The 13,109-nt window shown below is 40.1% G+C and overlaps 1 protein-coding gene across 3 annotated transcripts; it reads right to left on the bottom strand.

Moving 5' to 3' along the window:
• Positions 1 to 2,387: 2,387 nt before the first annotated feature.
• mmaa (metabolism of cobalamin associated A) lies at positions 2,388 to 11,203 on the bottom strand. 3 transcript variants are annotated; one of them, XM_051385371.1, is made up of 7 exons: positions 11,144 to 11,203; positions 10,243 to 10,660; positions 9,256 to 9,378; positions 8,883 to 9,053; positions 7,990 to 8,075; positions 6,761 to 6,910; positions 2,388 to 3,492 (listed from the first exon to the last, which is right to left on the bottom strand). In XM_051385371.1, the coding sequence occupies exons 2-7, from the start codon at positions 10,637 to 10,639 to the stop codon at positions 3,202 to 3,204; spliced, it is 1,218 nt and encodes a 405-aa protein (XP_051241331.1). In that variant the 5' UTR covers positions 10,640 to 10,660; positions 11,144 to 11,203; the 3' UTR covers positions 2,388 to 3,201. The 3 variants fall into 3 exon arrangements, with proteins under 3 accessions (XP_051241331.1, XP_051241330.1, XP_051241329.1); XM_051385370.1 differs by having other exon boundaries at positions 11,114 to 11,163; XM_051385369.1 differs by lacking the exon at positions 11,144 to 11,203 and adding an exon at positions 10,861 to 11,097.
• Between the last annotated feature and the right edge of the window lie 1,906 nt (positions 11,204 to 13,109).

Genomic DNA, 13,109 nt, shown 5'->3' with positions numbered 1-13,109 from the left:
TCAGACTGCTGACACAAAGAAAGGCTGTCAATGTAAGCCCCTCCATTAAACATGAAAAAACCTCATCAAAGAGCCAGTCTCTGTCCTCTGCTTACATTCAAGAGATCCAGCGAAATGCTAAACACATGTGGATGGTTCCCTGTGTTTAGGCTAAAATGGCCGAACACGATCCGGCAGCATTTGAGTTAATCTTCCTTAGTGAAACCGCATGGTGTTGTTTACACTGGAGACAAATGTGTGTACATATATGCATGTGTGTGTGTGTGTGTGTGTGTGGAGCGTGTCCAGAGCTGCAGAACTCACTGTTCCCTTTTGCAAAGCCAGAGCAGTTACAGTGTGTATGTGTTTGTGTCAGCATGATCGAGGAGAAGGGTGTTACTCAGACCTAATGAATCCATCTGCATTCAAGGGGCATTCTTCCTCTTGTACGCAGGCAGGAGCAAACGGGCAGCGACCTGGGAGCGCGTCCAGCGGTTGGGGGGCTCATGCTCGGTATTTCCAAAAGCAGACCAGCAAGGACAAGCGTGGATTAGTATTGAATTCACCTAATCCCCCCCCCCGAAATATAGGCTATTTTCAAAAAGAGGGTTGAGGTTGAAAAGGCGTACAGTCACACACTCAACCCTCCCGCTCTGTACTGTACTTTAACATTGCTACTTTCTGCTTTTCAGTGAGGATTGAGAATGGCCAAGGAGGCTTTGGCACTGAGGGCAAGGACTACAGTACAGCCTGTGCTCCAGGAGAGTGGCAGCTGCTGATGTCCTCACCTCTGAGTGACCTGGCACCCTAGGCAACCTCAATGAAGAATGGATGGAGGGCAGGAGGCGGGGGCGTTATGAAGGGGAGGGTGGTTGGCACTGAGGGCCCAGTCATTAGGATAATGAATCCAGAGCTGAGTGGAATTTGGGAGACCTCTAGTGGCTTGAGAAAGCAGAAACTCACACCCACAGGGGGTTGATATACAGTATTATGAATACTATTGAACACTATAAATGCTTCATGATATCAAATCCAATCTTTACTGACTGCGGTTATCTGGAGAAAGTTATTCACACCTTCACTTCTTCCCATTTTAATTTTTATATTCTGCATATAATTTAACAAAAAGCACCAAATGTTAGTAGTTTGTTCAGAACACAGCTTTTTTAACTACAACTAAGTAGAGGAAAACAAATTACCCCAAAGTTATCTCATTTTAAAGCCTCCTTTGGTTTCCAGTTACTTTTAGAATAAAGTTGAAGATTGCATTAATGTCTTATGACACAAATGGATTAACTCCATATTTGCAGCATTTTATTGAAAGAGTTCAGCCCTAAAATGTCAGATTGTCCAAGTACTGAGCTCCTAAGCTGCTGGATGAAGAAATCATTGTGAGACTGATGCACCACTGACATATTAAGCCCAAAGGTTATATTATTTTTATGAAGCTTAATTGATCTGAATTTGTGTCATACAATACAACATCCGAATATTGAATCATAAAATTACCAGAGTTAAAACATTTCTGACGGTTTCCTTCAAAACTGATTACGTGCTTCAGAAAAGGTAGTATTGTGAACTTTATATTATATTTCATGTTAAACTCTGAACTAAAGTTTGTGTTCACCAGTGTGTAGATGCAGATTCATCATTTCATCAATCATTTGAATACAGCTCAGCCTACACTCTAAAACTCTGGTGGACAGGAAATGCCCGATCTAGAGCCAGTGTTTGGTTTGTCCATTCTGGGCTACAGTGGAAACATGGCGGAGACCACGGCTCATTCTAAAGTAACGAAAACACAACAACTCTTATTTATACACTAATGAAAACATACCAGTGAATATTATATTCCTTTTGTGCCAAAGTATCCGACATATTACACACCGGACCTTAAAGCAGGATATTGGGATATATGGGAAATACTCCTTCTGTAGATTATACAGTGTTAGATACCGGAGTCTATTGCTTCACCCTGAATAAAGCAACTTGTTTGTTTAAATTAATAAAAGTAGCTGCAGCAGGGTTATGAGTGTGTGACTTCTCTTTGCCTTTAGTTCTCTGGTGGTGTCCAGGAGTGCAGTGCATTATGAAGGTAATTCTGAAAATATTAAAGTGTGTTTTGCCTGAATTAGAAGCAACTGTGCAGCTGACTCGTTCGGGGGATACCTAGCACTGACATTTCTGGCTCCAGACGCAGAAATAAATTTCATTACATCTTTGACAAATCTCAGGACTAATATTCGTAGAGGTAACATTAATCACTCCCCACTTTTTCATATCTTGAGCAAACACCGGGAGAGAGGAAAGCTAGGCCAACTGTACAGACAGATTTAATGCTATTCACTCAGGTCTAGTGTGTAACATTTAAGAGGATCTATTGGCAGAAAAACCTTCACACAGGTCTGTTAAGATTCACATCATTCGTTTAATAAAATATTCAAGTCAGAAACAAAAAGTGTCCAGTTGCTTTTCCAATGAAAATGTGTTTGTTATTAGAACAATGTCCATTGCAGATTAACCAGAGACACAAGTGATCATAACCCATCCCATTTCTCTAAGTCTGATCCCTTCACTTTCCTTTGTGGGTTACACATAGTGTATTATTGGTCACTGTAGGAGGAGGGTGGGCAAGAGTCTCAGTAAAATACATTATCACAATAATATTTCCACCACAGTATTTGTCATGTCAACATTTATGGCATGTCACCACTTAGTGACCCTGTGTTTATAAAAGCGATGAGTATTGTGCAAACGACTGTCCAAATGCAACAACATAGCCTTTACAGTCCTCCGTATATTTAAAACTGTTCCTGGGGGTCTGTAGTGTTTTTGTCCATGTCCAGTAAAAAAACGCAGGCCTTTGGCAGCGTAACATTTCATATCTCACAGCACAGTTAAACACAATTGAAATGTTTGTCCACTGTCCCAAATATGGATGGGTCTTGGAGCTGTAGGCGGGCAGTGTCGACTGTCTGCACTCTCAGCTCTCTCCTGATTTGGATTACAGCATGCAGACACTGTGTGTGTTTCTGTGGAGAGGTGACATATCTTAGATGTTTTAAATGAGTATAAAAACAGTAAGGCTGTTTCTTTTTGTGCAAACCACAGAATCAAGGTCACATATTTTCACTCGGTCCTGGCTTTTCTTGGCACTGAGTGGCCCTGATCAGCCTTGAGGCATTCATCCATCCTTCTCCAAAATTGCAGTCCCACTGATTATTATGATGATGATGACAAGAAGGCTTTGAGAAGCAGGTCAGCAGCCAGGCCTGGGGAGATGGCTCCTTTGGTGACCCTCTTCTCTAGGTGGGGTAGGGTATCTCTGACACTGGGGTGATTCTGGAAATGATGGAGGACGTTCTCCTGGATCAAACTCCACATCCAAACCTTCTGCTGGGCCCTCCGCCGGCCCTGAAATTCACCACTGGCCAACATGGAGTCCCGGTACAACTCCATCTTGGCCCAGACCTCTGGGATGCCCTCACTGGTGTATGAGGAGGCGCGTACCACCTGAGGAGGAAGTTGGAGGGGGAGGGGGGTGCAGGAGGCATGTGTGAATTTAAAGCGTCTCTTTTTCCAACAAGCAGGAGGTATCTGGATTATTCGACTGTGCAGCGTAAAAACGTCACAGCAAACTGCCTTCTGTACTTTGTTATAAAAGTTTTAAAAGATATACATGGACTTACGTTTCATATTTTTTCTGTTCTGAAACAGCACCTTCGCTTTAAGCCACTTTGTCAAAACTTGTGGACAGTGCCTCTCGGAAAATTAAGGCAGTTGCCAGAGGCGACTTTATTGTCCCACAGATGGAGAAAAATTGTACAGTCAGCTTTTTCCGAGAGAGTAGCAAACCTCAGGAACAATCCCTATGAAATCCACTGTATACAGCATTTTTTAAATCAAACTTAAAATATGGTTAAAATTGTCGGGGATCCAAATGGTTGAGAGAGATAACAAATAACTACAACATCCCCGGTTTAATTACAACTGAGGATCCTTGTTGCATGTGAAACATTCTCTCTCCAGTTGCTTCCCGTCTGTCTCTGTACTTCAAGCAGTCCAATAAAGACAAAATGCCAAAAAAGGTTCAAATCTACTCAGCTATGTACTTAATGTTATTGTCGATTAACTCTAAATTGTCAATAAGTGTTTTTATTCTTGCTTGATTGTATAGTTTGTTTAAGATTGTTTGGACAAAGTGTTGTAATGAGTTTCCTTCAGTTTGCCCCCCCTTTATTATTGTTGTAACTTCACTTTGTACGATTTTAAAATGACAGTGTTGATTAATGTGCATTGTGTATAAACAAGTAAAGTTGTGGATATGTCTTTGTTTCAGTAACATAAAGAAGTAAAACAAATGCCAAAAACAACTAATGAAAGAAACAGTTGTTTTTACTTTGCAAAACAAAACAAAACAGTGTGGGTTTCTTTTGACATAGACATAATTTAAAAGGTGTACTGAGCTTTGATTTTAATAACCAAAGAACATTTTATGTATAGTTAGTTGCATTCGAGTCTGGGGAGTTTCTGCTTTTTTCCAAATTGTATGGGTTTTTTTATGTTTAAGAATTCTTTTGTGATGTACCTCCATCATGGAAGGAGCTGTCAAACAGTGTGAGTCACCTTGTTCACACAAGCAACCTGGAGATAAATGGCACTTATGTGTTTAGTACAAGTGACTGCACGTCTCTTGTCTGAGCTAACTACAGATACAAGAGCGCATGATGAAACTCAGGGTAACACTCAAATTCAAAGCAGACACAGAAGTGAAAGTGCCTCAGATTTAGGAATTAAAACAAAGTCGGGGCATTCATTCAGATATGCATGTAGGACCTATGAAACAGCTTGTATAACAGTTAACCTTCTGTTTCTTAATCACTTCATTACACACTTGTGAATAAAAATGAAAAGAGGGAGTTTGGAGGAGGAGTGTTGATGTCAAATAAAACCCACAAATAATCGACAATCTCAAGAGTGCTGAAGTGTAATGAGATTACATGATCACTTGGAGATAATTTGACATCAGTTGGCAATCTGCAAAGTTTAATGTGACATGTCTGATAAATATTGGGGCCTGTGATCAACAGCCAATTATGAATCTTCTAATTACATAATTGAGTTAATCATATTAGAAGGATTTGATTTGAGTCCGATGCAAAAACAGGAAATCAAACCTTGTGTGGCAAATCGTACTGCATTTATGCCAATTATCCTAGGGCTAGTTAAAAGATATATTAAAAAACACAGTGCCTTACCTACTCCTACTTGTGTGAAGCCATGCAAATAGGTTGTTTTATTTGTCCATGTATGAAGACACTGTATCTGTCTCTGAGATTTCTGCCGCCACCCCAGAACAATGGAGCCCACAGCATTGACAAATTAGATTAAAAAAAATTCTTCTTCCACAAACAATGCCCCCGATTCTCTGGATAACCCACAAATTTCACTGTGAAGAGTTCATAGTGGAATTACTTTACCATATAAAAAGGCTGCTCCAGCAATTTAGTACAGCACTTTTATAAGATTGAAAGACTTGCAAGAGACAGATCAAGCCCCATCGCATTCTACGCTTATCCAACTAATAATCCCATAATCCAACGCAGTAACATTTTTGGAAGATCCTCCCTGCCTTCTGAACACCTTTCAAACATCTTTCTAACTCCATGCAGGGTCTCCAAGCTAAAACTGAGATTAGAAATAAGTAGAGTAAGTGAGTTAAAGTTTATTTATATACCACTTTTCAAACCCAAGCTTAGAAAAACAAAAAAAGACCTAAGATGAAAGAAATTAACTTAATAAAGATTTTAGGCCATATTGTTAAAGAATAAGAATAAATTGGGGGTAGGAGCCATCAATAAATAAAATGCCTTTGAGAATAAAAAGCTCCTGAGATGATCAAGTTGAGTAATTTTCTCAGACTTGACAAAGTTCCTTCAGTGCCACTGAAGAAATTATTCAACCGTTTTCACAAGATAAGCTAAAATCAAAGTGGCATTTTTTTTCATTAATTTTGTATGTTTTAATGGTGAGTGAGGTAGACAACAGGAGCAAAACTGATGGAAACAAGAGACAGCGAGAGACTAAATCATAGGTTATGGTACAGTAGGCCAAACAGACAGACACAAAAGAGGGCAAGACATCAAAGGTAAAGATACGTATGGAGAGGAGACTACGAAGAGCAGCCTATCAAGCTTTTATGTTGAGTGTGCAGGCTTCTAATCAGCAAAATGCATGACACAGCAGCAGAGTATTCAGAGCAGCAGGAGTCGGGAGTGTGGGGTGGGGATAAGGGGGGTTCCTGGCAGCTTGCCCAGTGGGCAGATGCTGCATTGGGCTGTGAAAACAAAGGGACAAGGCCAGGAACGCAGGCGGGTGAGCTGGGACATGCGGGGAGGAGTGAGACACTGCAGTACAGAAAGCATGATGCTATGACATCATTACCACCACCACCACCATCACCATCATCATCATCATCATCATCATCATCATCCTCCCTCCTCCCCCCTCTCTCTCCTCCCCGCTTCCTGGGTCAGCTGACCTCTCAGTGGGATGCCTTGTTGGGTCCACAGAGCAGTACTACTTCTGCTGCGACTGCCCAGTGGGTCAAATGTTGAACATGTGTCAATTATACTTTTTTTAAAATGCAAAATCATTCTGTTGTTGGCTCCCTCCCTCACTACACTGCCTATATACACACACACACACACACACACACACACACACACACACACACACACACACACACACAGTATCAGTATCAGTATACACATACACACACCTTAGGGTTCCAAGACTTGGACTGTCTCCTGAGCAGCTTGAGTGCACTGGTGTATTCAGTCTGGATCCTCCTGGCTGGCACCATCAGGTCTCCATCCGACTTTGTCACCACCACCAAGTCGGCCCTCTCAATGATGCCCCTCTTGATACCCTGGACAGAGAATTTGGCATTAAAGGCGGGGGGGGGGTCATTAACTTCAAAAAGCACTGTAAATAAATCTGATGTCTAGACACGTAATCTGCTGAGGGATCTGTGTACACAGTGAGTGCTGGATGGGTAGAGCTGTGATTGGCTGCCAGTTTAGTTTGTTTTTTATTAATCTGATATCGTTGCTCTCTATCGACCCCCCCCAACTGATGTCGCCTTCTGATTGATCCAAAACAGTTTATCTATTTGTGACAGTTGCTCTAAAAGAGGGGGCTTTCACCTGTCGAGAATTAGTTTCACTTCATGTCTTTGTATCCAGCTGGTGACTCAGGGCTAAAGTTTTGTGGCACTCCTGCAAGATGTAGTTTAAACAAGTTCAATTGTCTGTGCTGTTGGGAACACTGCAATATCTGAATCACATACGTTTACTGTTTATATATGTGATGAATTTTTATGTTTCTATGGCAATGCTCTTCATTTAAGATATAATTACAATAATTAAAACAAATGCTACTTGAGCTGCTTAATGTCCCACAATAAGCACCACAATATTAATCCTAATTAGTCAGGCTGATTAAGTCATTTATTAAGCTAATTAATAAATGGATTAGCATGTTGTTCTCATCATACTCATCTTTACATACAAATGTGGATGCAAAAGTCTTTTTCTCCTTAATAAAGTCAATGTGTAAAATTATTTACACAGGAAGATGATTCAAAATGTAGATTATATCATCTGTTTTCTCTCTCACAGAATATGTAGTGTAAGAACAATAAAGCTGGAATCAAAATGTGTTTTCAGTCCATAAAAACGTTCAACTGAAAATATGTTTGTGCAAAAGAAAACAACCTTATCTGAAGTTTGTACAATGTATTGCTCCCAGGACACAAGACACATGCCAGCACATGATTACTGTACACCCTAAAGACAACAGCAGTAAAGAGTAATATTCACTATCAGAACCAACTTTATAACCTGCCAGATTACACTGTCGCATTATTCATATTCTCTTTTTTTCCAGTTCTTGTTGTAACAACATCTGGCACTGACTGGCTTGTTGCTGCTGCTGTTTTTCACTGACCTGAAGTTCATCGCCCCCTGCTGGTGGAATCAGCAGCACAAACATGTCAACCATGTCAGCCACTGCAAACTCTGACTGGCCCACACCTGCAAACAAAAAGACAGATTTAATTGTCACCGCTGACCGACAATATGACAAAATATGATGCTGACTCTTACAGCAAAACGTAAATCAAAGACCATCTTAAAAACGTCAATTTAAATCAAAACCACCAATTTGAATGTTGTATATTGAATGTTACCTTGCAAGTTGATTTGATTTTACAGTACAATGCATAAACAGGGGCAATACAAAAGTAATTCACTGTATACATTTTTATTATCTTTAAAAAAGGTCTTGGTCAAGGCTGGTTCAGAAGTTCTTATGAATAGCCTTCACAAACTTCAGATTCATCACACTGAAGAAATTCTAGCCTCTGATATGTAAAGGTGACTGATGAATAAGACACCGAGTATCAAACCTCAACACTTGACTGAATAGTGTCTGGAGCACAGAGAATAAAAAAAAAAAACTGGGTACTGAAAGTTACAATGAATACTTGCAGAGATTGTTACGATCAAATCTAACAGATTGAGATTGTTTGGCAAAGTTCTTGTAAGAACAGCACTGAACATTGATACATTATGATAAACACAGAAAAAATTATTGCTTTCATTCCGACACTGATATGGAAACATTTTATATAATGGGGGGGTAAGAGAAGAGAAAATTACTGGAAGAACATTTTACAAAAATGTCATTTTCTATGTTTTTATCTCAAAAAGGTGTATATTACAATAGGAAAAACCAGCAAACAGTGAAATTAAGTCTGTCTAACATGGATCTTTAGAATTCAGTACTATAGCCTGTGTAATAATTGCCTTTGGGAACACCTGGAAAGCACAATGTCTTACCTACTGTCTCTACAAGGACAATGTCGTATCCTGCACCCTCACAGAGAACAATGGCCTCATTAGTTGTTCTGGTGACTCCACCAAGTGTTCCTGAGGCCGGAGATGGCCTGATAAAAGCATTCATGTCCCTGGTGAGTTCAGTCATACGAGTCTTATCACCCAACAGAGACCCTGCAACAAGAGAGAGGAGTCAGTTTGTAGAATGAATTTAACAACAGTCGTTAGTGTAACAGTGCTACATTAAAACATACACAAACACTGTAATCACTGAACCTGCAAAAATAAATATACATCTCATCACAATTTCCCACAAATCTATTGTAGCTTGTAAAGCACCCGATAACAATCAGGGGATCTGTGTCTCAGACGTTACCTCCCGTAGTGCAGGAGGACGGGTCAACAGCCAGCACTGAAACTTTATGTCCACGCGCTGTCAACATCTTCCCCACCACCTCGATGAAGGACGACTTCCCTGCTCCTGGAGGACCGGACAGACCTGAGAAATCAACAGAGCCATCAAATCAGAAACAAATGACACCAAGAACTGATTTATTTGACTTTGACTACATTTTTAAAAACAGGCTTAAATACAAAATAAGCTGTATAAATCTCACACCTACAGGTTTGAAACTAACACTGGTAAGCCCATATAGCAGCTTTAAAATGTATCAGCGTGTAAAATGCGTCGTGCACTGCTCTCACTGACTTTATGTAATGTTGAGCACAGACAAGGAGAATTACTTTAACAATAAAAGCATCAGAATTAAATGTGATTATATTGTGCTCACATTTAGTATTAAAGTTGTATTTAAATCAGATTATGACTAACTAACTAAATGATGCAGAGTGAACCTGGAGGTATGTATAGTGCAGGGGTGTAGTGGTAAATACAGAGGTGGGTAAATGGTCGCTTACTCACTTTTTTTCTGTTTTAAAAGGGGTTTTTCCTTATCCTTATAGAGGGTCAAAGGAAAGAGGCTGCTGTATGTGGTACACATTGTAAAGCCCCTTCAGGCGAATTGATTTCTGATATTGGTCTACATACAAAAGAGAGAAGTACTTGCATTTTGATTGACTCTGTCAGAGCGGTATTGCGTTAACTGTATGTTAATTATTGAGGTTGTAGTTTGCAGAGCTGCTGAACTGGACTGAATTAAAGGCTGTTAAAATGTTTTGCCCACACTATTTACAAACTTAAAGGTTGGAAGAATATTAGAAACCCCTTTTTAACATAATGCAGTCCAGTACAACAATCACCACCTGTTAATTGAACATTATATATGCACTGGATGGAATTACATTGTATAGGTAAATACAAAAAACAAAACAACCTCTGGCCACTCGAACTCAGACCACACACCTACTCTGAAGGCCACTGGCTTCCCTCCATTACGACTCTCCTGCTCCCTCCTGTAGGCCAGCACCCTCTGCAGCAGCACCTGGGCCAGCTCTTTTTTCCGAGGATGCTGGGTCTCCACCAAAGTGATGGACTCCGCCAGAGACGCCCGCTGTCCTCCGATCAGCCCTTCATACAGTTTATTCAACAGTCTCTCCTCGGGCCCACTCAGGTCCTGCATGTGCTGCCCAAGGGCTGTGTTCACACCCCTCCTGTGCTGGCGGATGCGACCCAGCATGGTGCTCTGGTGGCAGGTGTGGGGACCAGTGTAGACCCCTTGGTGGAGGCAGCATGTCCGGGTGACTGAGGGGACAGTGAAGGGGGAGATGTGGCGGAGGAGGGGGAACCCAAACCGTCGCATTTTAGGGTGAATGTGGGGCCTCTAGGAGGAGACAGATGAGACAGTGATTGACAGCAGCCATTTTGACATGAAATAGGGTAAACACAGGTGTTACCAATTATATTAATTAAGGCGGACTGGAAAAAGCTCTGCTACATACACAAAATGGAAAAAGAACTTTAATTAGTGGCTTTGGTAACATGTCAACACCAAACAACTGCCACACACCAAAGTTACTCAACTGTTTTAACGGTTGTCTTCAGTTTGACCGTTAGGTAAACGTTAGGTAAACGTTAGATAACCGTCAGGTAAACGTTAGGTTAAAGTTAGGTAACTGTTAGGTAAACGTTAGGTAACTGTTAGGTAACTGTTAGGTTAACGTAATGTAAACACGACGTTTGGCCGTCCTGTGAGTGTAAATATAGTTGTCAGAAACATAGCTAGTGAACACTTTACTACGAGTTAAATGTTATGAAATGAGAATTCACGGCTGACCTCGCACGAGCTGCCCACAGGTTAACTTACATATCAACGGTTGTTTCATTCATCCACTTCCTGTTTCCGATGACGTGCGGCGCCGCCCCCCATAAACACTTCCGTCGACTCATTTATAAAAATAAAAAATATCCGTAAACTCTGTGAATAAAGATGTATACAGTGTAAAATTTATTTTAATAGCGCATTTGTTAATAAAAAAATAAAAAAATGTGTTCATGAAAAGTAGTAAGTAAAAAAGAAAACCTATTAATGACAGTAGATATATTTCGCCAGCAGATGGCAACAGAGGTTAATATTCACATCATACATGAACCTACAAACTGGTTCTTTAGTTAAATCATCACTTGAAAAAGCCATATGTTGACATTGTATTACAGCCAATGCATTCTTTATTTATAACTACAGAGAAGTGGGTATAACTCTTTTTATATCATATATTATAAATAACTTTTTTTGAGTGGCCAGAAAGAATAAACACACTGTGTCATAAACAGTGACATGTAAGACTGCTGTTGCATATTTAGCTCACCCAAAAATGGACCAGTAGTATTGTCACTTTACGTGTGTTGCTTGACAGAAGAGGAGCATATTTTGCTATCAGTACTGGCCCACACATTATAGGGTGAGATAACTACATAATTATACATTTTGAGTGAAGTATTCCTTACTTTACCCCTTAACTCTTACTCCATCCACTAATGAAAATTAGACACCAATGTCATGCCTTTGCCATCCTACAAAAATAAGTAACGCTCAGCTCACAGAACAGAGAGGATTTAGAAGTGGGTATACCTAATATACCTCTGGTATATCCTACACTTCACCACTGACTACGCAAATCTTTAATGAAAGGGGACTTTATGTCACTGTGGGACAATTTCTCTTGACAGTAATGATGATAATATAATACAGCTTGCATTTGGCTAGCTTTTTGAATCCCTAATAACAACCACCTGTTAATCCTCATCATCTCACTGGTAAAAATATTAAATCATCCAAATTATTTAATAGAGAACTGGCAGAGGCTACCCCAAAAGATTATATTACAAAGGATTACATTTAGTTGAGCTCTTGGACTAATTAAGCACATTACATACGATAAAATAGTGGGAAACTATTTAGTATAGGACTGCGACTGGCCAAAGCTACTCAAATAGGGATTATTATGAAGAACTTTTATTTGATGGGCTCTTGGACTCACCCAAAGCACATTAAAATAATAAGAAAACTGTGGGTAAAACAATAGAAATTTGAGTTAGAATTAGACTTGCAATACTGATAATAAGATGAGAGCAATAATATGGAAAATGCACCAAATCTGCATCCATTAAAAAGCATTTTATGAATAAATAATGTTATGCTGCCTGTTAGGACTGTATGAGAGAAATCTGCATGTTTCCTGAAAAATGACGCATTTATTGTGTATAAAAAACCCTGATTACATTTGGTCTTCACTCAGAATTAGTAAATAAAGCATGGGTTATCAGTATATCACAGGGCTGTAACACACAGGGTGGACAAACACTCGCTAATAATTTAAGTCATGAGACATTCAGAGTCTCTAGTCCACCTGACGTGCTTGTCTGTGGAATTTGGGAGAAACATGCAAACTCTTGGGAGGCAACAGTGCTAACCACTGTGCAACCATACCACCCACGTCATGTCCTCAAATGAAACTCCAGCACGCAAACACGCACACACACACACACACACACACACACACACACACACACACACGAATGTCAGTGATTTCCAGGGGAGCTTCCTGGAAGATTGCTGTAACTATGCCAGTACTGTCACAATATGCTCCCATAAAACAAAGGAGAACACATGATTTCATGTATTTCCCTCCAATTTACTGGAAAATGCAATTATGCTTAACATGAGTGCAGTTAGGTTTTCAAGATGCACTTGTAATTGTTGTGCCAAGCCTAATTGAAGGTCTATGTCCATCACACACACACACACACACACACACACACACACACACACA

This window comes from Dicentrarchus labrax, unplaced genomic scaffold, assembly GCF_905237075.1.
Source record: "Dicentrarchus labrax unplaced genomic scaffold, dlabrax2021, whole genome shotgun sequence".
Lineage (NCBI taxonomy): Eukaryota > Metazoa > Chordata > Actinopteri > Moronidae > Dicentrarchus > Dicentrarchus labrax.
Note: the sequence above shows the minus strand (reverse complement) of the source record. Positions and strands in the feature narration are given on the sequence as shown.

Coding starts and splice junctions, on each gene's coding strand:
- mmaa (XM_051385371.1), bottom strand. CDS start 10,639: ATGCGACGGTTTGGGTTCCCCCTCCTCCGCCACATCTCCCCCTTCACT. Junction 9,379..10,242: donor GCCAGTGGCCTTCAGAGTAG/GTGTGTGGTCTG, acceptor TTGATTTCTCAG/GTCTGTCCGGTCCTCCAGGA. Junction 9,054..9,255: donor GTCCTCCTGCACTACGGGAG/GTAACGTCTGAG, acceptor CTCTTGTTGCAG/GGTCTCTGTTGGGTGATAAG.